General features: G+C 60.4%; 1 protein-coding gene across 4 annotated transcripts; it reads left to right on the forward strand.

The window, feature by feature from the left end:
- The first annotated feature begins 3,602 nt into the window (after positions 1 to 3,602).
- PLCB3 (phospholipase C beta 3) lies at positions 3,603 to 22,772 on the forward strand. 4 transcript variants are annotated; one of them, XM_035263113.3, is made up of 32 exons: positions 3,603 to 3,837; positions 6,477 to 6,554; positions 6,810 to 6,878; positions 6,965 to 7,105; positions 7,298 to 7,377; positions 7,460 to 7,513; positions 7,628 to 7,703; positions 7,807 to 7,907; positions 8,447 to 8,613; positions 8,687 to 8,833; positions 11,434 to 11,674; positions 11,845 to 11,929; positions 12,138 to 12,324; positions 13,052 to 13,257; positions 14,717 to 14,813; positions 14,898 to 14,982; positions 15,251 to 15,375; positions 15,702 to 15,856; positions 15,936 to 16,097; positions 16,789 to 16,888; positions 16,982 to 17,086; positions 17,299 to 17,390; positions 18,227 to 18,380; positions 18,467 to 18,502; positions 18,612 to 18,804; positions 19,185 to 19,335; positions 19,423 to 19,499; positions 19,603 to 19,692; positions 19,886 to 19,943; positions 20,583 to 20,669; positions 20,763 to 20,982; positions 21,867 to 22,772. In XM_035263113.3, the coding sequence occupies exons 1-31, from the start codon at positions 3,739 to 3,741 to the stop codon at positions 20,964 to 20,966; spliced, it is 3,702 nt and encodes a 1,233-aa protein (XP_035119004.1). In that variant the 5' UTR covers positions 3,603 to 3,738; the 3' UTR covers positions 20,967 to 20,982; positions 21,867 to 22,772. The 4 variants fall into 4 exon arrangements, with proteins under 4 accessions (XP_035119004.1, XP_035119003.1, XP_078197383.1 ...); XM_078341257.1 differs by lacking the exon at positions 3,603 to 3,837 and adding an exon at positions 5,854 to 5,956; XM_035263112.3 differs by lacking the exon at positions 21,867 to 22,772 and having other exon boundaries at positions 20,763 to 21,335.
- The last annotated feature ends 347 nt before the right edge of the window (positions 22,773 to 23,119 follow it).

The following is a 23,119-nucleotide window of genomic DNA, read 5'->3' on the forward strand; positions in this document are numbered from 1 at the left end:
TATGTGATTTTCTGCATCTTTAAATGGTCTCATTCATTCGTTTATTGTCTGTCTCCCACTTCTAGACTGTGAGTTCCTTGGGGCTGAGCCCTGCGCGGACCTGGTCTGCTGGTGCTACCAGGCTGGAGTGGTCTTCAAATCCACTGCTATTAGGCAAATTACCTGGTCCCTGCCGAACCCCAGCACCTAGAACTATGTCAGACTCATAGCAGGTCGCCGCACTGGTTGAACAAATAATTTGGAAAGAATGAACGGCTTCCTCTGTGCCTGCATTTCCTCAGAAGGTTGTAACAAAGATTAAATAGGAAAATTCGTGGAAAGTTCTATTACTACACCACGGAGGTGAATTAAGTCGCACTGATAGATGAAACGAGAGCTGAGGCTTTAAACCCAGGCTATGTGACTCAAACCCCCTGACACAAGTCTCTCCTCCACCTCCTCGCCTCCCTGTAGACACCACCCAATAAGGCTGCAAAGCTCCAGGGCATTTCTGTGGACCGCAGGCTCACCTTGAGCCATCCCAAACAGGGTCTTGGATCTGAGTGGCAATATTCTGCCCCCAGCCCCTCACAGACCCTCTTTGGATGTTGTGGGGGAAGCTAGCTGCAGCCAGTGAGGTTCAGAGCTGGATTGGGACTGGCACTGGGGTTGCATCCAAACTCCAACCCAGGATATCGGGCTCCTCCTTTGCCCTATAGTCACAGAGGAGACAAACAGAAGACAGCGGCTGGGCATTGTGAGGGCGATAAGCTCCAGGGCTCCGTTCAGGGAAGGGTAGAGTGAGCTGACCACCTCCCCGTGCCCTTCCTCTGGCCTCAGCCTCCTTGCAGCCAGGCTGGGCGCTGAGGAAGGTCTGACCCTTGCTCTTTCGGATTAGGCAGCGATTACCCTCTCCACTGGCAGCCCCATTTGTGGCCTGGCCTCCTGCCCGAAGCCTGGCCTGATAGGAGGATCACTTTCTTCCAGTCCAAATTCCCCACCACACCAAGCATTGATTTGCTACTTGAGGGTGTAAACAGATTGAAGGGGGAAGATCCTCAAATAGTCCCTCATGCCCAACAGCTTCTGTGGAAGTGGGGCCTGCAGGCCATGAAGACCTCCAGCTCTAGCTCTGCCCCCAAGATGCTTCCACCCTGAGAGCTGGCCTTTCTGTCTGTCCACCCCTGAGGGTTGGTGTGAAGGTTTCCAGCCATGTTCACAGGTCAGGGCACCCCTCTGAGGGTTCTCTGGGCAGGGTGTTCTTCCTGACTCTCCCTCATTCTCCATTCTGTGCCACTACCAGGCACACCCAGATTCCTGTCCAGTTCCCATGGCCATCCACCCAGGACCACTTGGTGTGTGCTGGCCTGCCACCTTCCTGGAAGCTGGACCATCCTGCACAGAACCTTAGCCTTTGAGTAGAAACTCCTACTCCAAGAAGAACTGTGTTCAAATCCTGGCTCTACACCATAGGCTGAGAGGTTGTTTGCAAGTCACTTACCTGCCCCGGGCCTCTTCAGGGGGCTGATGGTCCTGACTTCCTGTGGTTAGGGGTCTGTGCCCAGCCGTGGCCCTCCTGCCTGAGCCCTACTGGGACTGGAATGTACCCTGCTCCTCCTTCCAGCCTCAGGCTGTGGCCTCCCCAGCCCTACCCCTCCCAGGGCCCCCGCTCCCCTCCATTAGAGTGCATCCTTGAAGCAGCGGCTCTGGGGAGGGTCCTGTAGGTCAAGACTCTCCTTTAATCGAGGGTAGAGTCCAGAAAGGCTGCCTGCCTTCACCATTACTGCTTGCTGAGAAACCCTATTACCATTAACAAGGCTGGAAAAAAGTGTCTGGGAAGGAAGGAGCCCTCTAATGGGGGCTGCCCTGGCCTCAGGAGACACAGGGTGGGGGAAGGAGAAGAGGCTCCAGCCCAGGAAATAGGTGCCCATCCTGTTTTCTTCCCCAAGGAGCTGCTGTCCTATGCTTCTTTGAAGTATCCTTGCCCAAGGCCTAGGGCCGACAGCTTGACCCCCTGAGCACAGGCTCTGGCTCCAGACTCTGCTAGCCCCAGCACAGGCCGGAGGTTCCCCTGCCCCAGAGCTGACCTGTGCCCTTTCCTCCTTCCTCCCTGGTGTCCCCACAGCTTCCAGCCACTCATGTCAAATTGGCATCTCCCCACCCATTTGCTTAAATATCCAGTAACCTTCAGCTTCCAGACAAGGTGACTGAGGAACCTAGAAAGAGTAGCTTTGGCCACTAGCAAGAGCCGACCTTGAACTCCAGCCTATGAGGCAGGGGCCAATCTCTTGCATGGCTCTGTTTTCCCAAGGAGGTCTAGAGGCTCCTGGGCTTCAGGAAGTTGGAGGGTTGAAACTCTCCTCAGAAGCTGTGTGACCTTGGGCAAGTCCCTTGCCCTCTCTAGGCCTCAAGTGGAGATCATAATCACACCTCACAGGGCTAGAGCTGAAAGCAAGGAGATTCACTAGGTTAGAGTTGATGGAGAACTAGGTGGGGTGTGGAGGAAGGCCAGGGCCAGGCAGGGCTCCTCGCGGGGGGTCTCAATGCCTGGGGCAAAGGGGCCTGCAAGGCAGCTCCTTCTCTGCTGACCCCTCCCCCCCCAGAGCCAGCTACATCTCTTTCTGGGTTTCTAGGTGACTTGGCTGGCCCCTCTGGATGAGTTCTACTTTAAACATGCTGCTGTTACTGCCTCTGTATTGGGGGGGCTCCCACAGGGGCCCCCAGGCAGGAACCCCCCCCCACCCAGCCAAGCCCTGCGGGAGGGGCTGCAGCACCCACCCATCCCATTGGTCATGCGCCTTCCCCGCTCCCATCCTTGGAACGCAGATTTCAGGGCACCTGCTGTGGGCCAGGCACTGCAGAGCCCCTCCTCAACCCTCCTGTTTGGGGACACCCACAAAGCTTCTGACCCCTCTGGGCAGACAACAGCGTTCCCCGCGTAGTTCTCACAGCCCACAGTCAGGCTCCAGTCATGGGGTCTGCGGCAACAAGAAGGGGGCTGTTCTAGGGCCCATTCTCAAAGACCAGGATGCTTGGGTTCTCAGAGGAGGTGGCAGGCGCCCGGCCTCCCAGGGCTAGGGACGGGGGAGGGGCGCCTGCCTGCGGGAGGCCCATTAGTCGGATAAGTGCTCCCAGGGAGGGGGACCGCGCAGCAGAAGAGTGGGTGAGGCGAGGCCAGGGCAGAGAGGGGCGGGAGAAGCTTTTCCTGCTTTCAGCTAAGTGCAGCAGAAGCGGGTGGGCGGCAAGGCTCTGCGGCGACCCCCGGCCCAAGTCCAGCTTTCCACTGGCACCGCAGCCCCGTCGCTCAGAACCTCAAGTGGGCTGATTCCGGGCCGCTTAAGCAGCGCCCTCTACACCCAGTCCCTCCAGTTGCTCCCCAACAGCCACTCTGGCCCCCAGCCCCTTCCTTCCACCCCAGGCCCGAAGGATCAGGTCCTGCTAAGTCCCGCAGCAAAGTCCCTAACCCGTCCGCGTGCCCCTTCCCCAATCCCCGCTCCGGCTGCAGTCGCCGCCCCGGCCGCCAGGGGGAGCCGACGCGGGGCGGGCGGGTCCGACGCAGTGGGAGGGGGCGGGACCAGGGAGGCCCCGCCCCGTCCCCGCCCCGCCCGGGCCCCGCCGAGGCTCTGGTCGGTCCGGGACAGACTGGCGGGCGGGCGGGCACTGACGCCGCGGGGCGGGAGCGGCCCGTGCGGTGGGACTAGCGGCGCCGTCGGTCCCCGTCAGGGCTCCGGGAGTCCCCGACCCGCCCCTGGTTTGGCCATGGCGGGCGCCCAGCCCGGCGTCCACGCGCTGCAGCTGGAGCCGCCCACCGTGGTGGAGACCCTGCGGCGCGGGAGTAAGTTCATCAAATGGGACGAGGTAAGCGCGCGGGCCCCTGCCCCGCCCAGATCCCGGGACTCCTTCAGTCAAGCTCGACCAGACGCCGGGGACCCCCCACCCCAGCCTCGCCTGCCCATGGCGCCACCCCCATTCCAGCCTGGCGGCCCTCTGGAAACTTAAGTCCCCGATCGTCCCCGTAATGAAGACTTTGTTCCCCCAACCCCCAGTCCATCAGCCCTGGAAAATTTGGCTCCACTCCTTGGCACAGAGACTTCGAACCCCAATAAACCTCGTCCGTATTCAATCGCCCTTCCCACCACTCCCTGCCAGACTAATTCTGGTGCCCCGATCCTGGCCTGGCCCCAGACCCTTGCCCAGCACTGGACCCCTGGCTGCAGGACCCTGATCCTCAGGCTGGCTCTGGGCATCCTCACTCCGGGTGTGTGCTAGGGCGCCCCTACTCTTCCTGGTGTCCTGCCTGAACAGTCCTCGCCCATTCATCACTTTTCCCCCTGTTCTTGTTGGCACCCCTTTGCCCTGCTTCTGGATCCTAGCCCAGCTCCCTGCCCAGGTGGAAGCACCCAGTCACCCCCTAGTGGAGACTTTGCCCCCCAAGTTCCTCCACCCTGGGAACTTTGCTCCCCACTCCTTAGGCTTGGGACCTTGAACCCCAATACATCCTGGCCCCCCTTTCTCTGTCCTGCCACTGGTGCTTCCCAAATGCTCGGGTCCCCACTTTTGGCTGCCCATCCCCATCCTGGATCCCCCCCTCTGTCCCCTGAGTCCGTCCTTCCCCAGGGCCTCCACCCCGCCGGCCTGAGCTTCCTCAGGGCTCCTTCCCAGTCAGGCTATGGGCCTGGAAGACTCTGGGCTCTTTTCCGGCTGGGTGGGGCCCCAGGGTAGGCGTGGGAGCTGGGGGGAGGAGATGGGGGCGTGGCCTGAAGCGGCAGGTGTGCTAGGAGGGGTGCCTGGGTGCCCCAGGGTCTGGGGGAGACCCCTCCCCCCAGGCTGGCCTGAAGGGAAAAGTTTCTTCTTTTCCTTCCACTGTGATAAACCCAAATAAGGAAGTGGGAACAGGGAGAGGGCCCTGGGGGTGGGGTGGGGGCTGCTGAAAGAGGCTTGGAGTAGGAGAGGAGGGGGCCTGGGCTGCCTTTAAGGGCAGACCCCTGGGGAGAGACAGGGGGAAACCCTAGGGGCAGTACCCACAGACTCCCCCTCCTCATACCATTTGGGGACCTCAGCCCCAGAGTAGGGTCGGGAACCCTGAGAGGGAATGGGGCTGGGTGTCAGCACAATGAGGTGGGGAGGTCCGTGTGTTTTAGAGCCTCCTGTCCCTTCTGTTCCCAGGTCGATGCCCATCATTTGTAAGCAAAGCCTACCATGGGTGGGTCTGGTGCAATCCCCATTCCCCAGAAGAGGAAACTGAGGTCTGGAAAGCAGAGACTTAGCCCAGGCCCCACAATGGGGTGTGGCTGAGGCCAGGAGCTGGGAGCCTGGCAGAAGTCTTGGCTCTCTGCTTCCTGGGTCACAGGGCGCTGGAACCATACTGCCTGCAAGCAAGTCCTGGCTCCGATGACCTCGGGCAGGCTACAAAGCATCCCTGTAACTCAGTCTCCCCATCTGTTAAATGGGAGTGACAAGAGCACACCCCTCTTAGGCTCGTTAGGAGGCCTGTGAGTGCGCAGAGACATTAGGTGCATTGGACTGTCCTTGGCGCACAGTAGGGGCAGTGTGTGTATGTGAGACTTTGTACTGATAATAACAGTATTGCCCATCAGACACCGAGCAGCAGTTTGGGGGTGGCACCCAACATGAGGCAGGGTCCTTTCCTGGCTGGAAGAGCCTGGGATGGGAGGGTCCTACCTGTGGCCACTTGGCCACACTGGCCCTGGCTGAGTCTAAACCCTGGAGGACATCCCCTCTGGCTGCTGGTCCTGAGTCACACGGGTTGGCCCTGGGAGTATGCCAGGGACTGGGCTCTTCTCAGAAAATGGGGCTGGCATGTACTTCCCTGGCCCCTGCCAGCTGCAGGGCTGTTTGAGGGAAGAAGAGCTCACTCATTGCCTGGTCCTGAGAGCAGGGCGAGTCCCCTCTTGGGGGACTGTGCTTCTATAAGATGGGGAGGAGCGTTGAGGCTGTGGGGACCCTGGAAAGTGTGGTAAGGTGGATAATGGGATTTGAGGCAGACCAAGGGGTCATTGTGGGGTCCCAAGGGACACAGAAGGGCAGTAGGGTCAGACTCCTCATTTTCATGCCATAAACATTCTGTGAACTAGGGGGCGGTGAACTAGGGCGGCTGTTCACAGAGCTCTTAGCACTTCTGGGGAAACTGAGCCCAGCATGGGGGCTGGAGAGCCCTTCTGGGGGTGGGTCAGATTTCATGGGTGGAAAAGGAAGGGTGTCCTGGCGAAGGGAACATGAGACAAAGCCCTGGGAAAGGGCAGGTAGAATCCCAGGGCCAGAGAGAGGTGAGGCTGGGAAGAGGCGTTGGGGTTGGTGTGATACTGGACCTTGGCTTTGTTCTGAGGCCACAGTCAGCCACGCAGGACCTGTGGCTGGATGAGGTTTGGCCTCAGCTCACAGGCAGGAACTCTGGGGTGCATGATAGGGGGGTACAGGGGCCAAGCCGGCACCGCAGCCCTCACTCCCTGATTCCTGCTGCCCGGTGCTGTCCCCAGGAGACCTCCAGTCGGAACCTGGTCACCCTGCGTGTGGACCCCAATGGCTTCTTCTTGTACTGGACGGGCCCCAACATGGTGAGAATGGGTGCTGCTGCAGCTGGCTCAGGCCAAGGGCCCCTGTCCCAGACTCCTGCCCTGCCCGTGGGGGTGGAGCCCAGCTGCAGGCTGACCTCTCCCACGGCTGCCCAGACAGGAAGTGCTCAGGCCAGGAGCTAAGGCTGGGGCTGTGGCCAGGGGCTGGCCCCACCCTGGCCTGGGTGGGGAGCTTGGAGGCTCCTGGCTGTGGACCTACAGCTTCTCATACCCAGCCTGGCATCTGGTTCCCCCCAGGAGGTAGACACACTGGACATCAGTTCCATCAGGGACACACGGACGGGCCGGTACGCCCGCCTGCCCAAGGTGAGTGATGGAGCCCAGGACTGAAGACCACAGTGAGGTTGTGAGGCCCGGGAACCCCTCCTCACCCTTGGCTCTCACCGACTCAGGACCCCAAGATCCGGGAAGTTCTGGGCTTTGGGGGTCCCGATGCCCGGCTGGAGGAGAAGCTGATGACGGTGGTGTCTGGGCCAGACCCCGTAAACACAGTGTTCTTGAACTTCATGGCCGTGCAGGACGACACAGCCAAGGTGGGCCGGCACCGAGGGGTTGAGGGAGGAGTCACTGCCTTACTCTCTGAGGCGGCTGTCACTTACTGACACCTGCTGTTTCTAGGCTGCTCTGTGACCTACTGTGTCCCAGAGCCAGTTGCGGGCCTGGGCTGTGGCTGGGCAGCCCCTCTGCACCCCACTCACTGCCTCCCTGCGTATACTGGCCCCCAGGTCTGGTCCGAGGAGCTGTTCAAGCTGGCGATGAACATCCTGGCTCAGAACGCCTCCCGGAACACCTTCCTGCGCAAAGCGTGAGCCCCAGGCCACCCGAAGGGGATCTGGGGGGTTCACGTGGCTGTTTTCAGGGTGTGACCCCTTTACCTACCTCCCCAGATACACGAAGCTGAAGCTGCAGGTGAACCAGGATGGTCGGATCCCCGTCAAGAAGTGAGCACCCCTTCCCCAAACACCTTCCTCCTGCCCTGACCTTGGTGACCCTTGCCCCTCACTGACCCTGCACCGCCCCCACCGCCGACCCTGTACCCCTGCTGCCCGCATCAGCATCCTGAAGATGTTCTCAGCTGACAAGAAGCGAGTGGAGACTGCGCTGGAATCCTGTGGCCTCAACTTCAACCGGGTGTGTGAAATAGGGGTAGGGGCAGGTGGGGTGTCATGGTGGGTACCCACCCTTCCAGGGCTGGCTGCCCCTGGGTTCTCACCCCACACTCCTTGGCCCCCAGAGTGAGTCCATCCGGCCCGATGAGTTTTCCTTGGAAATCTTTGAGCGGTTCCTGAACAAGCTGTGTCTGCGGCCGGACATTGACAAGATCCTGCTGGAGATGTGAGCAGGGCCTGCCTCCCAGCTCCCATGCTCGTCTGTGGCTTCTGCTTAGCGCGCCTCTAGCTCAGTGGGGAGAAGGGGAGCTGGTGGGCTGGGTCCTGGAGCGCCGGGGTGGGCCCGGGGAGGACCTGTCGGTGTGTCCCTGCTCAAAGCCACCGTTTGTGTCCCTCAGTTAGTTACAGGTGCTCTGGGCTGATCACGTGGCAGAGGTGTTTAATCAGCCCACTCTGCGATGGGAAGCAAGGCTCAGGCGTCCTGTGAGATCTGGAAGCGAGGGGTGGTGGGCCGAGCACTGGGCAGCTCCCAAGCTCTGGCCATTGCCAGTGCCCACTGGTCTGCTGCCTTGCCAATGCTGAGTAGTCAGAAGAGTGAAGGGAGAAACTGTGGCCCAGAGCGGGCTGTGACTCACCCAGAGTCCCACTCACTGGGTGCCAGATCCAGGGGCAAGCCTTCTGACTCCCTTGCCCAGGGCCCGGGCTTGTCGAGCGGATGGGAGCCTGGTGAGGCTCCAGCCTGACCTGGCTTCCTGCCCCCTCCAGAGGTGCCAAGGGCAAGCCGTACCTGACGCTGGAGCAGCTCATGGACTTCATCAACCAGAAGCAACGCGACCCGAGACTCAACGAAGTGCTGTACCCACCCCTGCGGCCCTCCCAAGCCCGGCTGCTCATTGAGAAGTATGAGCCCAACAAGCAGTTTCTGGAGCGAGGTGAGCTGGCCAGGGTGCAGGTGGGCGGGGCAGGCGGGGCCCAGCTGACCCTGCTGACCCCCTCCGACCCCAGACCAGATGTCCATGGAGGGCTTTAGCCGCTATCTGGGAGGTGAGGAGAACGGCATCCTGCCCCTGGAAGCCCTGGATCTGAGCGCAGACATGACCCAGCCGCTGAGTGCCTACTTCATCAACTCCTCGCATAACACCTATCTCACTGGTGAGCAGGGCGGGCTGGTGCCCGTGACCTCCGCTCGTGGCATGGCCCACTCCTGAGGCACCGTTCTTTCATCTCATTTGCTTGTTAATTGGCCGGTGCTGGGGATGCAGGCAGGGAACAGGTAGCCGGCCCTGGGCAGTGGGGCCTCTCTGCGGCAGCATGCCTCATGGTGGCTTCCCCAGGGAAAGGCTGAGGCCTGGAACGGCCTGTGTTAAGGCCTGGAGCAGGAGACTGAGGGTTTTTTTTTTTCTTGTTTTGAGAACGAGTTTCGCTCTTGTTGCCCCAGCGGGAGTGCAATAGTGCGATCTCAGCTTACCGCAACCTCCGCCTCCCGGGTTCCAGTGGTTCTCCTGCCTCAGCCTCCCGAGTAGCTGGGATTATAGGCATGTGCCACCACGCCTGGCTAATTTTGTATTTTTAGTAGAGATGGGGTTTCTCCATGTGGGTCAGGCTGGTCTCGAACCTCAGGTGATCCACCTGCCTTGGCCTCCCAAAATGCTGGGATTACAGGCGTGAGCTCTTGCCATGCCTAGCCGGCAAGGTGCTTTCAAGAGGCTGGAATGGGGATGGGTGTAGTGGCTCATGCCTGTAATCCAGAACTTTGGGAGCATAAGGCAGGCAGATCCCTTGAGCCCGGGTTTTGAGACCAGCCTGGGCAACACAGTATGACCCCATCTCTACAAATAATTTTTTAAAAATTAGCTGGGTGTGGTGGTGCATGCCTGTGGTTCCAGCTGCTTGAGAGGCTGAGGTGGGAGTGTCCCTTGGTTCTGGGAAGGTTGAGGCAGCAGTGAGCTATGATTGTGCCACTGCACTCCAGCCTGGGTGACAGAGTGAGACCCTTTCCCCCCAAAAAAAGTGAAAAAAATAAAAGCAGAGCTGGGTGAAGTGGCTCACGCCTGTAATCCTAGCACTTTGGGAGGCTGAGGTGGGTGGGTCACATGAGGTCAGGAGTTCAAGACCAGCCTGGCCATCATGGTGAAACCCCATCTTTATTAAAAAAAAAAAAAAAAAAAAAAAAAAAAAGCAGAAAGGAAGCTGGGGAGTCAGGATGCAGAGTGGGCTGGGGATAGGTTCCTGGTGTGAGAGGGAGAACAAGGCAGGGCAAGACCCAGGGCCCGGAGGCACTTGTATTCACCCTGAGTGGAGGGAGCGGCTTTTTGGAGGGTGAAGCAGAAGAGGTGACATGACCCCATGATATATTTTTAGAAAGATGATGCCAGGTGCTCTATAGAGATTGGATTGAGGCTGGGTGCAGTGGCTCACGCCTGTAATTCCAGCACTTTGAGACGCTGTGGTGGGCGGATCACCTGAGGTCAGGAGTTCGAGACCAGCCTGGCCAACATGGTGAAACCCCATCTCTATTGAAAATACAAAAATTTGCCGGGTGTGGTGGCTCACATCTGTAATCCCAGCACTTTGGGAGGCCAAGGCGGGTGGATCACGAGGTCAAGAGATGGAGACCATCCTGATCAACAAGGTGAAACCCCGTCTCTACTAAAAAAAATACAAAAATGAGCTGGGCATGGTGGTGCGTGCCTGTAGTCCCAGCTACTCGGGAGGCTGAGGCAGGAGAATTGCTTGAACCCAGAAGGCGGAGGTTGTGGTGAGCCGAGATCACGCCATTGTACTCCAGTCTGGGAGACAGCAAGACACTGTCTCAAAAGAAATAAAAAAAGAAAGAGGCTGGGCACAGGGGCTCTCGCTTGTAATCCCAGCACTGTGGGAGGCTGAGGCAGGTGAATCACCTGAGGTCGGGAGTTTGAGAAACAACAGAGAAACTCCGTCTCAAAAAAAAAAAAAAAAAAGAAAATACAAAAATTACCCAGGTGTGGTGGTGGGTGGGTGGTGCCTGTAATCCTAGCTACCCAGGAGGCTGAGGCAGGAGAATCTCTTGAACCCATGAGATGGAGGTTGCAGTGAGCCGAGATTGTGCCAGTGTATTCAAGCCTGGGAGACAGCAAGACACTGTCTCAAAAGAAATAAAAAAAGAAAGAGTCCGGGCGCAGTGGCTCTCGCCTGTAATCCCAGCACTTTGGGAGGCTGAGGCAGGTGAATCACCTGAGGTCGGGAGTTTGAGACCAGTGTGACCAACATGGAAAAACCCCATCTCCGCTAAAAATACAAAATTAGCTGGGTGTGGTGATGCATGCCTATAATCCCAGCTACTCAGGAGGCTGACGCAGGAGAATCCTTTGAACCTGGGAAGCGGAGATTGCAGTCAGCCAAGATCACGCCATTGTACTCCAGCCTGGGCAACAAGAGCAAAACTCTGTCTCAAAAAAATAAATAAATAAAAATAAAAGAGACTGGACTGGAGGCAGGGAGGCCTGGAGTATTCCACACAGGAGGTGGTGTGAGCTGTGCCAGGACCGACGTGGGTGGAGGGAGTGAGGAGAGGGAGCAGTTGCTGGGGCAGTGGGGAGCTATAGTGAGACTCAGGATGACTCCCAGAGCTTGCACTGGTGGGATGGGCAGGTGGGCATGCATCTGAGAGAAGGAGAGCCTCCTGCGAACCCAACATGGCCTGTTTTGGGTGGGGCCGGGGTGGTGAGGAGCTGGGCTGGTGGGCAGCCTTGGTGATGGAGCCTCCCCTGCAGCGGGGCAGCTGGCTGGGACGTCGTCAGTGGAGATGTACCGCCAGGCCCTGCTCTGGGGCTGCCGCTGTGTGGAGCTGGACGTGTGGAAGGGGCGGCCGCCCGAGGAGGAGCCCTTCATCACCCATGGCTTCACCATGACCACGGAGGTGCCTCTGCGAGACGTGCTGGAGGCCATTGCTGAGACCGCCTTCAAGACCTCGCCCTACCCTGTCATCCTCTCCTTTGAGAACCACGTGGACTCGTGAGTGAGCCCCTGGCTGGGACCCCAGGACCCTGTGACCCTGGGGACAGCCCTCCCACCTCAGTGCTGTTGGACTGCTCCAGGACCTCCAACCCTGTGAACCACCACTGACATGTCCCGTAGATCCCAGCTTCCCCTGGGGACCTCTGAACTCTGACCTTGGCTCGTAGGGCAAAGCAGCAGGCAAAGATGGCCGAGTACTGCCGCTCCATTTTTGGAGATGCACTGCTTATCGACCCTCTGGACAAGTACCCGGTACGGAGGCTCGGAGCCAGGGTGGGGGCGTGGGGGCCAGGGTGGGTGCACGGGGGCCAGGGTGGGGGCTCAGAGCCAGGGTGGGGGCTTGGGCCAGGGTGGGTGCACAGGGGCCAGGGTGGGGGCTTGGAGCCAGGGTGGGGACACGGTGGCCAGGGTGGGGGCTGCAGACCCAGTCCAAGGCCCTGACCCATCCATGCCTGCCCAGCTGGCCCCAGGCGTCCCCTTGCCCAGCCCCCAGGACCTGATGGGCCGAATCCTGGTGAAGAATAAGAAGCGGCACCAGCCTAGCACGGGTGGCCCAGACAACGCCGGGCGCAAGCGGCCGCTGGAGCAGAGCAACTCGGCCCTGAGTGAGAGTTCTGCCGCCACCGAGCCCTCCTCCCCGCAGCTTGGTAGGCCCCGGCCCGGCCGCAGTGCCACTTCACCCCAGACACTCAGCCCACCCTCTCATAGACCCACGGACCTGTCCTGCCTCTCTGTGCCTGTCTCCACACCCAGCCTCTCCTGCCACCTGTCGGCTGACCTCAGATGCATGCCTCACTGAGCTGCACCCCCACTCCTGACCCCCAACCTCAGCCTCTCACCGCTCAGAGCCTCCCCACAACCTGGTGGCTCTGAAGGCTGACCTCTGACCTTGGTGAACCACATCCCACACCTTGTGTGTGACCTCAGACCCCTAAGCCCCCATTGAGTCTACCTGCCCAGTTGGTTATCATTTCAGCTGACCTCTGACCTCTCACCCCTGACTTCACCTCACTATGCCCCCTCCTTGGACATGGCTCTGACTGACCCCTGACCTATAACCCTGTTGTCATCCCTTAACCCACTGTCAAGGCTGTGGTTCCCAACTTCCTGACTTCTCACCCCACTGAGCCACCCTACCTCCCAGCTGAGTACCACCCTAGACCTTCACCTTTGACCTATGACCTCTCTCAACCCCTGCTTGGTTTGATACTGTCCGACCCCTGACCTCTTGGCCTCTCCGCCAGCCATACTGCCCTGGAGTACCCTGTGACTTCCCCACCGAGTCACCTTGGCACACACTGGGAACAACCCCTCCAGGCTTCCTGAGCAGACATGTGGCCCTGACCCCTGACCCTGTGGCCCTGTCCTCTGCAGGGTCTCCCAGCTCTGATAGCTGCCCAGGCCTGAGCAATGGGGAGGAGCGGGTGCTCGAGAAGCCCAGCCTGGAGCTTCGAAAATCTTTGGGCGAGGAGGGCCTGAACCGGGGCCCCTATGCTCTTGGACCTGCTGACCGTGAGGATGAGGAGGAAGACGAGGACGAAGAGGAACAGTCAGACCCCAAAAAGCCCACCACAGATGAGGTGAGGCCCACAGGGCGGGCAGGTGGGGAAGGCAGCATCTTTATTACCTCCACTGGAGCTGGGTCTGACTGTCAACAAGACTGACGTCACCCCGGCCTCCTGGGGCTCAGTGTGGGTGTGAGTGAAGGTGGGAGGAGGGGTCTTTAGCATCAGGCATGTAAAGTATTCAGTTCTGCTGCTGGTGTGGCCCAGGAGGGTGAGTTAGCATACAGAACTGGCAGAGGACAGGGAGCCTGCTGGGCAGGGAGGTGGGGCAGGCAGACCTCAGGAAGTGGGACAGCACGTGCAAAGGCCCTGTGGCAGGGCCAGTGGGTGCAGGAGCGGGGAGCGTTGTCATGGGAAGCGTTGAGGAGCTGTGAGGAGTGGTACAGAAAAACTCAGTCTGAGCCGGGTGTGGTGGCTCATACCTCTAAGCCCAGCTACTTGGGAGGCAGAGGCATAAGAATTGCTTGAACCTGGGAGGTGGAGGTTGCAGTGAGCTGAGATTGTGCCACTGCACTCCAGCCAGGGAGACCGTGTCTCAAAACCCAAACCAAACAGATATTGCTATAAAGACAATTACTGGGGAACTAGTGAAGTTTAAAGAGGGGCTGCATATTAGATCGCACGTTAATGTCTGTTTCCCGAACTGAATATTGTACTGGAGTTACCTAAGAGAATGTCCATGCATGCTCATGTATTTACGGGTAAAGGGCATGATGTCTGCAGTTTACTCCCAAATGACTCAGCAAAAGTAATGACAATTGTAACACCTACACAGGCCAAGTGAGGGGCTCACGCCTGTAATCCTAGCACTTTGGGAGGCCGAGGTGGGAGGCTTGCCTGAGGTTGGGAGTTCAAGACCAGCCTGGCCAACATGGTGAAACCCCGTCTCTACTACAAATACATAAATTAGCCTGTCAAGATGGCGGGCGCCTGTAGTCCCAGCTACTTGGGAGGCTGAGGCAGGAAAATTGCTTGAGCCGGGGAGGAAGCGGAGGCTGCAGTGAGATTGCACCATTGCACTCCATCCTGAAAGACGAAAGAGCAAGACTCTGTCTTAAAAAAAAAAAAGTCAGTCTGGCTGTCATAAGAGGTCAGATCCGAGAGGAGCCCAGAGGAAGGGAAGGTGTGGTGAGGGGTGCCCAGAAGTCACCATTGGAAGGGCTGAGTTTGAGGGTCCTGTGAGCCACCTGAGAGGAGGCGGCAAGGTGGGGACTGGAGACGGGCTGGGAATGGATGTAACTGAACCCCTGGGCGTGGGGGTGACGGGCTCCAGTCTCTGAGGATCAGGGAGAAGAGGAGTGGCTGGGTGGCGTCCAGGGCGCATCAGTGGGACCCTGGGGAGAAGAGTGTGGGCACCAGCAGCGGTGCATGTGTAGTGATGGGAAGAGGGTCAGCGCCTCTTTCATGGGGGGCAGGTGAGGGGCTGTCCCCTGTGGTGGGAGTGGCACTGCTGACCCTGGGTTGGGGCCCACAGGGCACAGCCAGCAGCGAGGTCAATGCCACCGAGGAGATGTCCACGCTTGTCAACTACATTGAGCCTGTCAAGTTCAAGTCTTTTGAGGCTGCTCGAAGTGAGTAGGCGTGGGCGGCTGGTGTGGGAGCTTGCCCAGCTTATCCCTGCCAGGCCTGACGCCCTCTCCTGGCTCACCCCACAGAGAGGAACAAATGCTTCGAGATGTCGTCCTTCGTGGAGACCAAGGCCATGGAGCAGCTAACCAAGAGCCCCATGGAGTTTGTGGAGTATCCTTTCAAGGCACCGTGGGCGGGCAGGCCAGGGTGGAGTGTCCTGTCCCCGCGTGCGCCTCCTGCACAGGCTGCTGGTCCTCCTGTGGCCCCCGTGCACCCTGGCCTAGGGCTTGGGCAGGTCCAGGCAGTCTCAAGGGGATGGTGAGGCTGAGAAACGGAGGGGCTGGATGTGGGGGGTCACAGGAGCACCTGGCTGAGGCAGGAGGTGGAGGCTGACAGGGTGGGCCCTGGCACCCGTGTGGCCCCTGACCGCCAACCTCAGATACAACAAGCAGCAGCTCAGCCGCATCTACCCCAAGGGCACCCGTGTGGACTCCTCCAACTATATGCCCCAGCTCTTCTGGAACGTGGGGTGCCAGCTTGTTGCACTCAACTTCCAGACCCTGGGTGAGCCCTGGGCTCCGTCTTGACCCTCACCCTCAGTCTTGCTGACTCTGACCCGCGATGCTGCTGGTCTTGCCTAAATGGATTTATGACCCTGTCTAATCCCAGATTCCAGGCGAACCCAGCCCCCGACTCACCCTGCCTCCTGCCTTTGACACGCCAGACCCCTCCCCTGTCTGATCTGCCCCGGATCTGGACCCCGATGCCATTTGAACCCACCCCTGACCCTGGGCCTTGGATGCCATCTGACCCCTGATGATCTCCTGTTCCCCCACATGGCACTGTCCCGCCTGATGCCTGCCCTGCTTGACTTGGCCCCGCTGCCCCAGATGTGGCGATGCAGCTTAACGCGGGCGTGTTCGAGTACAACGGGCGCAGCGGGTACCTGCTCAAGCCAGAGTTCATGCGGCGGCCGGACAAGTCCTTCGACCCCTTCACTGAAGTCATCGTGGATGGCATTGTAGCCAATGCCTTGCGGGTCAAGGTGGGGTCTGGGAGGGCTCAGGCCGGGGGTGTCCTTGGGGCAGGACTCTCGCAGCGGCCTCACCCTCCCTGCTCCCCAGGTGATCTCGGGGCAGTTCCTGTCCGACAGGAAGGTGGGCATCTATGTGGAGGTGGACATGTTTGGCCTCCCTGTTGACACGCGGCGCAAGTACCGCACCCGGACCTCTCAGGGGAACTCCTTCAACCCTGTGTGGGACGAGGAGCCGTTTGCCTTCCCCAAGGTGAGCCGGGCGCCCTCGCCCACGCAGGCACAGGCAGATCCAGACCCGACTGCCCCGGCTCTCAGGTGGGAGAACAGGAACCAGACAGGCTGTTAGTGACTGGGGATCAGAAAGTGGGGGGCGCCCGGGGTCTGCCAGGACCTGCCTTTCCCAGTGTCAGGCTCCCTGTCCTCCTCAGGGGAAGAGACGAGGGTGAGAAGGTGAGATGGGGGTGGGGGAGTGCCAGCTAGAGGTCTTGTGTCCCCTGCAAGGAGTGGACAGAGCCTGCCCTATCTGCAAGGCAGGAGCTGAGGTCACAACCCCAAGCTCACGTCCGCTCTTCTACACCTCCCACAGCCCCGCATGGATGCAGCCTCTGCTCCCAACCTGGGTGGTGTGTTTGCAGCTTCCTACTCGTGGCTCACTCCGTTTCTAAATTGGAGATGACCAGAGCTGTCTGTAGGGGCCCTAGGGGCCTGGTTGCCTGTCGTCTTGCCACGGGGTGCTGATAGCTGTAGTCATCTACTAGGCCAGGCTGTGGAGGTGGGGTCAGCCCTCAGCTCATGGTGATGGTGACTGATGGACAGTGGGTCAGCTCAGCTAAAGGTCTGCTGTTAGGCTTTGACGGCTGTGGTTAGCTGTGGCCTGGTGGCCACAGTGGCCACAGTGGTTCGGGGTCAGCCCCGTGGCTCAGCTCCGGTCTGGCCCGCAGGTGGTGCTGCCCACGCTGGCTTCGCTTCGCATCGCAGCCTTTGAGGAGGGCGGCAAATTTGTGGGGCACCGGATCCTGCCTGTCTCTGCCATCCGCTCCGGTGAGGCCTTGGTGGGCTCTGGGCAGCCCAATGGGCAGTGGGTAGGGGCTCCGCCGGACCCAGCAACCCAACATTGGCCTCCTGCCCGCCCAGGGTACCACTATGTCTGCCTGCGGAACGAGGCCAACCAACCGCTGTGTCTGCCGGCCCTACTCATCTACACCGAGGCCTCGGACTACATTCCTGATGACCACCAGGGTGAGCCATGCCTTGGGGACCAGACTGGCCAGGGAGGGTGAGGGACAAGGGCCATCCTCAGGGCCTGGGAGTGGCCGAGCTGGGTGGCCCCAACTGAGTGGTGAACAGACCTGAGGACAAGTTCTGCAATTCCTCATTGACACCAGGGCGGATGGGCAGGGTGTGGCTTGGGGGCTCCATCTCTGAAACCCTGGCCTTCTGCCTCCCCCTAGACTACGCGGAGGCCTTGATCAACCCCATTAAGCACGTCAGCCTGATGGACCAGAGGGCCCGCCAACTGGCTGCCCTCATTGGTGAGAGTGAGGTAAGTCGGGTCAGGGCAGGGCCCAGGCTTGCTGTGACCCAGGGGGCCACTGGACATGACAGCTGTGGCCACGTGGCATGGGGGCTTCTGGTCTCTCTAGCTCAGTAAGCTTGGCAGCCCTGGGATTTTGAGGAAATGAAGAGCACCCATTTGCATTCAGGAGGCCTTCAGGTCAGACCTGGGCTGGAATTCCTCCAGCTCCATGCAGGCTCCACATGGGGGTACAGGGGTCCCAGCCACTGTGTCAGGGCAGTGTGAAGCCACAGAAGCTGCTCAGATGTGGGGTCCTGGGAGCCATGAGGAGGGCAGTGGCCTCCGTGGGGAGGGGTCAGGCCAAGAGGTTCACCTGTGCTTCCAGACCCAGTCCCCCAGGGCCTGTGGCAGGCGGGTAGGGAGAGACGACTGCAATTAGGGCTGCCCGGAGCTGTTAGCGGAGAGGCTGGTGCCCACTCTGCGGTCTCATCCTTTGTTGATTTAATCAGGAGCTGAGCAGCAAGGAAAATGAGCGACTGTAGACAAGGGCGGAGGACATGGGCAGGGGAGGAGAGGAGGCTCGGGACTTAGTCAGGCCTTTCCAGAACAATCTGGGAGTTCCTGAGCACAGGCAGTGGCTGCTGTTAGGTTATCTTCCCCACAGCCCATGTGGAAAAGGGGCTCAGGAAAGCATGATCTGTATCTCTCCTCTGCAGGTGCCCAGACAGCCTCCTGCCACAAAGGAGCCCAGCAGCTGGGCTAAGGGAGGCTGATGGGGGTGCCGGGGGCCCGGGGGTGGTGGAGGACAGAAGGGCCCAGAGGCAACAGCATTCTGGAATGAGCATTCTCCTTTCTCCACGTAGGCTCAGGCTGGCTATGAGACATGCCAAGACACCCAGTCTCAGCAGCTGGGGTCTCAGCTGTCCCCAAACCCCAGCCCTAGCCCACTCGATGCCTCCCCACGCCGGCCCCCTGGCCCTGCCACCTCCCCTACCAGCGCCTCTCTGAGCAGCCCAGGTAAGGAGTGGCCTGGCCAGGGTGGGCCGAGGGGAGGCACCCCACGGCCCTGTCGTCCAGCTCCTCACCGGGCCTCTGCTCCCCAGGGCAGCGCGATGATCTCATCGCCAGCATCCTCTCAGGTAGGGGGCTGGGTACCTGGAGGCAGGGGGGCGCAGTGGCTGCCCTGCAGGTTGGCCTGCCCAGTCCTGTTCCCCTGCCCCCTGCCCACCTTTGCTTTGCCACTCCCAGAGGTGGCCCCCACCCCGCTGGACGAGCTCCGAGGACACAAGGCTCTGGTCAAGCTCCGGAGCCGGCAGGAGCGAGAGCTTCGGGAGCTGCGCAAGAAGCATCAGCGGAAGGTGGTCACCCTCACCCGCCGCCTGCTGGATGGCCTGGCTCAGGCACAGGCGGAGAGCAGGTGCCGGCCACGGCCAGGTGCCCTGTGAGTGTCCGGCCTGGCTGGGTGCTGGGTGTGTTGGGGGTGCTGATGTGAACATGGGGGTCGCTGGGCATGGAGATGGCAAGAGCCGCTCCTCGACCCCCAGGGAGGAGGGTTCAGTGCAAGAACAGAGGAGGCTCCACACCAGGCCCCCAGTGTCCCCCAGGGAGTGACATCTCTTTTGAAGTCCCCCATGAGGAGCTTGTTGCCCAAACAGTCTCCCTTCACTTGGGTGGTGCTAACAGACTCCTGGTTTGCATAACAGACCTGGCTACACAGGGTGGTGTCTGCCATCGCCTGCGGGATGGGCCCTCCCTCGCACCCTCCCTGTCCCAGTCCCATGTGGTGGACTCAAGCGTCACCCAGAGGGTTTCTCCTCGCAGAGGTCGGGCCGCTGACGAGGACTCAAAGGAGGGGGAGGATGAGGTGAAGCGCTATCAGGAGTTCCAGAACAGACAGGTGCAGAGCCTGCTGGAGCTGCGGGAGGCCCAGGCAGACACGGAGGCCCAGCGGAGGCTGGAGCATCTGAAACAGGTGAGGGGCCCTCGGTGGCCAGAAAAAGCCTCCTGGATAGACCTGTCATCAGCCCAGCGTCACCCATCAGGTCCCATGTGTCCACAGGCTCAGCAGCGGCTCAGGGAGGTCGTCCTTGATGCAAACACAACTCAGTTCAAGAGGCTGAAGGAGACGAACGAGAGGTGAAGGGTGACGATGGTCTATGGGGGGGTCTGGACGCCAGGAGGAGGGCGGAGTCTGTGCTTCTGCTGCTGACCACTCCCCTTCCCCTGCCTGCTTCTCCAGGGAGAAGAAGGAGCTGCAGAAGATCCTGGACAGAAAGCGCCACAACAGCATCTCGGAGGCCAAGACGCGGGACAAGCATAAGAAGGAGGTGTAAGGGCACCTGGGCCGGGGGCCGTGTGGGCACTGGGGAGGCAGAGTGGGCACCTGGGCCGTCTGGGGACTAGGGGGAAAAGGCAGGTGCCTGTGCCGTCTGGGTACTGGGGAGGCAGGGTGGGTGCCTGGGGCATTTGGGGGGCAGGGCAGGTGCCTGGGCGCCGAGCCATCCTGCGTTGCTCCTGTGCAGGGAACTGACAGAGATTAATCGTCGGCATATCACTGAGTCTGTCAACTCCATCCGTCGGGTGAGTCAGGCTCCCAGCCCACCCTACCCCAGCGCCCTTCCTTCACTCATCAGACACCGTTCTCCGTGCCTGGCCTGGTGCCATGTTGTCCTCAAGGTTCTTCTAGAACCTTTCCCAAATGCCCAACAGCCCCAGAGTGCCCACATCATACCCAGAGCCAGCTGTCTGCATCAATGCCCCTGGCTTTGGTGTCCTCGGGCCCGGTCCTCTCACAGCCCTGGTACACCACCCTGGGAGCCTTCAGCTACCTGACTTTTTTATTTTCTTTGAGACGGAGTCTCGGTATGTCACCCAGGCTGGAGTGCAGTGGTGTGATCTCAGCTCACTGCAACCTCCGCCTTCTGGGTTCAAGCGATTGTGCCTCACCCTCCCAAGTAGCTGGGATTACAGGCATTCGCCACCACAGGTGACTAATTTTTGTATTTTTAGTAGAGATGGGATTTCACCATGTTGGTCAGGCTGGTCTCTAACTCCTGACCTCAGGGGACCCGCCTGCCTCAGCCTCCCAAAGTGCTGGGATTACAGGCTTGAGGCCACTGTGCCTGGCCTTGCCCACCTGGCTTCTATACCCAGCCAAAGCCCCAAGGCCTGAGCCCCTCCCTCAGGGCCCCTCAGCTGAGCCCTTGTCCACCCGTGTAGCTGGAGGAGGCCCAGAAGCAGCGGCACGACCGTCTTGAGGCAGGGCAGCAGCAGGTCCTGCAACAGCTGGCAGAAGAGGAGCCCAAGGTGAGGCCACAGGCAGGCAGGAGGGCAGGCGGGCAGGAGGGCAGGCGGGGTGCAGGGCAGCCAGGCCTCCCTGTGATCACCCTCCTCCCACAGCTGCTGGCCCAGCTGGCCCAGGAGTGTCAGGAGCAGCGGGCGAGGCTGCCCCAGGAGATCCGCCGGAGCCTGCTGGGCGAGACGTCGGAGGGGCTGGGGGACAGGCCTCTGGTGGCCTGTGCCAGCAACGGTCACGCACCTGGGAGCAGTGGGCACCTGTCGGGCGCTGACTCGGAGAGCCAGGAGGAGAACACGCAGCTCTGAACTGGCTGAGCACGAGGTGGCCGCAGGGCCAGGGTTGGCACCGGGTGGAGGGCAGGAGGCAACGACACTAAGCCTTTTTTTTTTTTTTTTTTAACTTTTTATCTCTAGAAATTTTATTTTTTTAAACCCGGGGCAAGTACCTCAGCTAACTCCCTTCATCCTCCTGGGGCCCCTCCTTCCTGCCCTAAGTTCTCTGTTGGGGCCCTGCTCAGGGCCTTGCTCCCCGTGACACCCACACCCTCGAGCTTGCAGCGTCTCCTTCCCTTCCTGGGAGAGCTGGCTAGAGACGCGGAGCTCCGGGAAGTAGGAGTCACAGTTTTTCTCTACTCTCTGGGGATTTTTTTTACATGAATAAAAGGATTTCAGGGACCCTGTGTGCAGTGTGATTTGGGGTGAGAGGACTCTGGGCCCTAAGTTTCCTCATCTATGAAATGGGCTTCGGGCCTTTGTGGGGTTGAGGTCATGCCTGTGGCAAAGGGCTGCTGGTTGAACCCAAGCCTGCCCTGCTGAGCCTGCCGAGTGTCTGTGGCTTTCTCTGCCTGTGCCTCCAGGCCGCTGTTCCTGTTCCCCCTCCCCACCACTTTCTTCCCTCCACGGCTCTCCCTGTTCTCTCTTCGCTGAGGCTCAGGCCTCTGCTTCAGGAAGCCTTCCCTGCCCCCTTTCCTGTGGCCTGATATGACCCAAACGCCTAGCATCTTCCGCCCTGGCTGCTCTGGGCCCCGACAGGCAGTTGACTCTATCGGTGATAGATCGGCCCGGGTGGAGCAGGGCAGAGAACCTGCCCACACTAGGGGGCCCGGACCTGCCTGTGACACTGGGGGAAGGGAAGCGGACAGACACGGGCTGGGCCACCTGGCATCCCCTCGTCCCTGTGAGGGAGATGTTATGCCTGTTTTACAGATGAGGAGACTGAGGCCCGGAGCCATCTCTCCTGTGCCAGGCCACAGCTCAGTCAAGACGTCCTGACCTGGAGGCAGGGCAGGCCTGGACCCTCCGTGGTGGACTGTCTTCAGCCAACCTGGACCTGTCCCGTGCTTCGGGACCAGCGAAGAGTGGTGGAGAGCCCACAGCGAGGGCTCCAGGGTGGGGCTGGCTCCCAGCAGGGTCAGCCTGGCACCTCTTCAAGGCCTCTCCCAGCTTCCTGGCGCTTCCCAGGCTGCCTGCCTGCATCCCTCCTCCAGGGGAAGGCGGCCTCTTATCTGGGCTTATCTCCTGCCAATTGAGTATTTTCTTTGCTTTGTTTTTGCTGTGGCCTCAGTCAAACAGATGGGGTGGGGAGGCCAGGGAAACAGGCTCCGGAGCAGGGCCCTCCTCCCTCAGGGTCAATGCCACAGCCCCAGCCTTCCTCACTTCTGCTGCGGGACCCAGCCTGCTCCCCCAGTCCTGCCCACTCCAGTGTATTCCGTATCCAGCCCCCTTAGCAGCCAACTCCCATTTCCCTGACTGGCTGCTGTCCACTGAGGGACACACTCCAAATCAGTTCCTGGGTCCTCAAATACCAGCTAAATTGCTAACTTCTGGGTGTGACATTCCAGCCCCTCAGAAGCCTGGCCCCTGCTGCTCCCCCATCCTTCCATGGGTCCACTCCTCCCCTCGCGCCAGGAGGGATGACCCCCCTCCTCCCCCACCTCATCTTCAGGTCGCAGCTCTAGCCGCCTCCTTCCTGAAGCCCTCCCTGACTGCTCTGCCGACTCTGGGCCCCCGGGCGCTTCCACGAGCAGAGCTATGGCGCAAAGCATCTCTGTACCCAGCACCAAGCACCGACCCAGGTTATGGGGCGGCGCTAATAAATCTTTCTGGAACGGAGCCCCGAGTCTGACCGGGTCACCGCGTGTAGCCTCGGTTTCCAATGACCACCCTGCTCCCAGTCCAGCTCCGTTACTCCCTCTCGCGCCGTGTGTCCTGTCCCCGGGCAGCGCTGGCCCTGGGCCGGCCACACAGTAGCTGCTGGCAAGGGCTGACCCAAATAGGAGCCAGTGACTCTCCCTGGGGGGCCGCAGCACGGTTTCCACAGCGCTGCGGTCCCAAAGCGCGTGCTGGGCACTTGGACCTAGGCCGCGCAGCCCTGGCCCGCGAACCGCCCCGAACCCTGCCGTCTCTGTCGCTGGATGTCAGGCAAAGCCTCAGTTACCCTCTTAAGAAAGCGGCCTCTG

Source organism: Callithrix jacchus, chromosome 10 (assembly GCF_049354715.1).
Source record: "Callithrix jacchus isolate 240 chromosome 10, calJac240_pri, whole genome shotgun sequence".
Classification (NCBI taxonomy): Eukaryota; Metazoa; Chordata; class Mammalia; order Primates; family Cebidae; genus Callithrix; species Callithrix jacchus.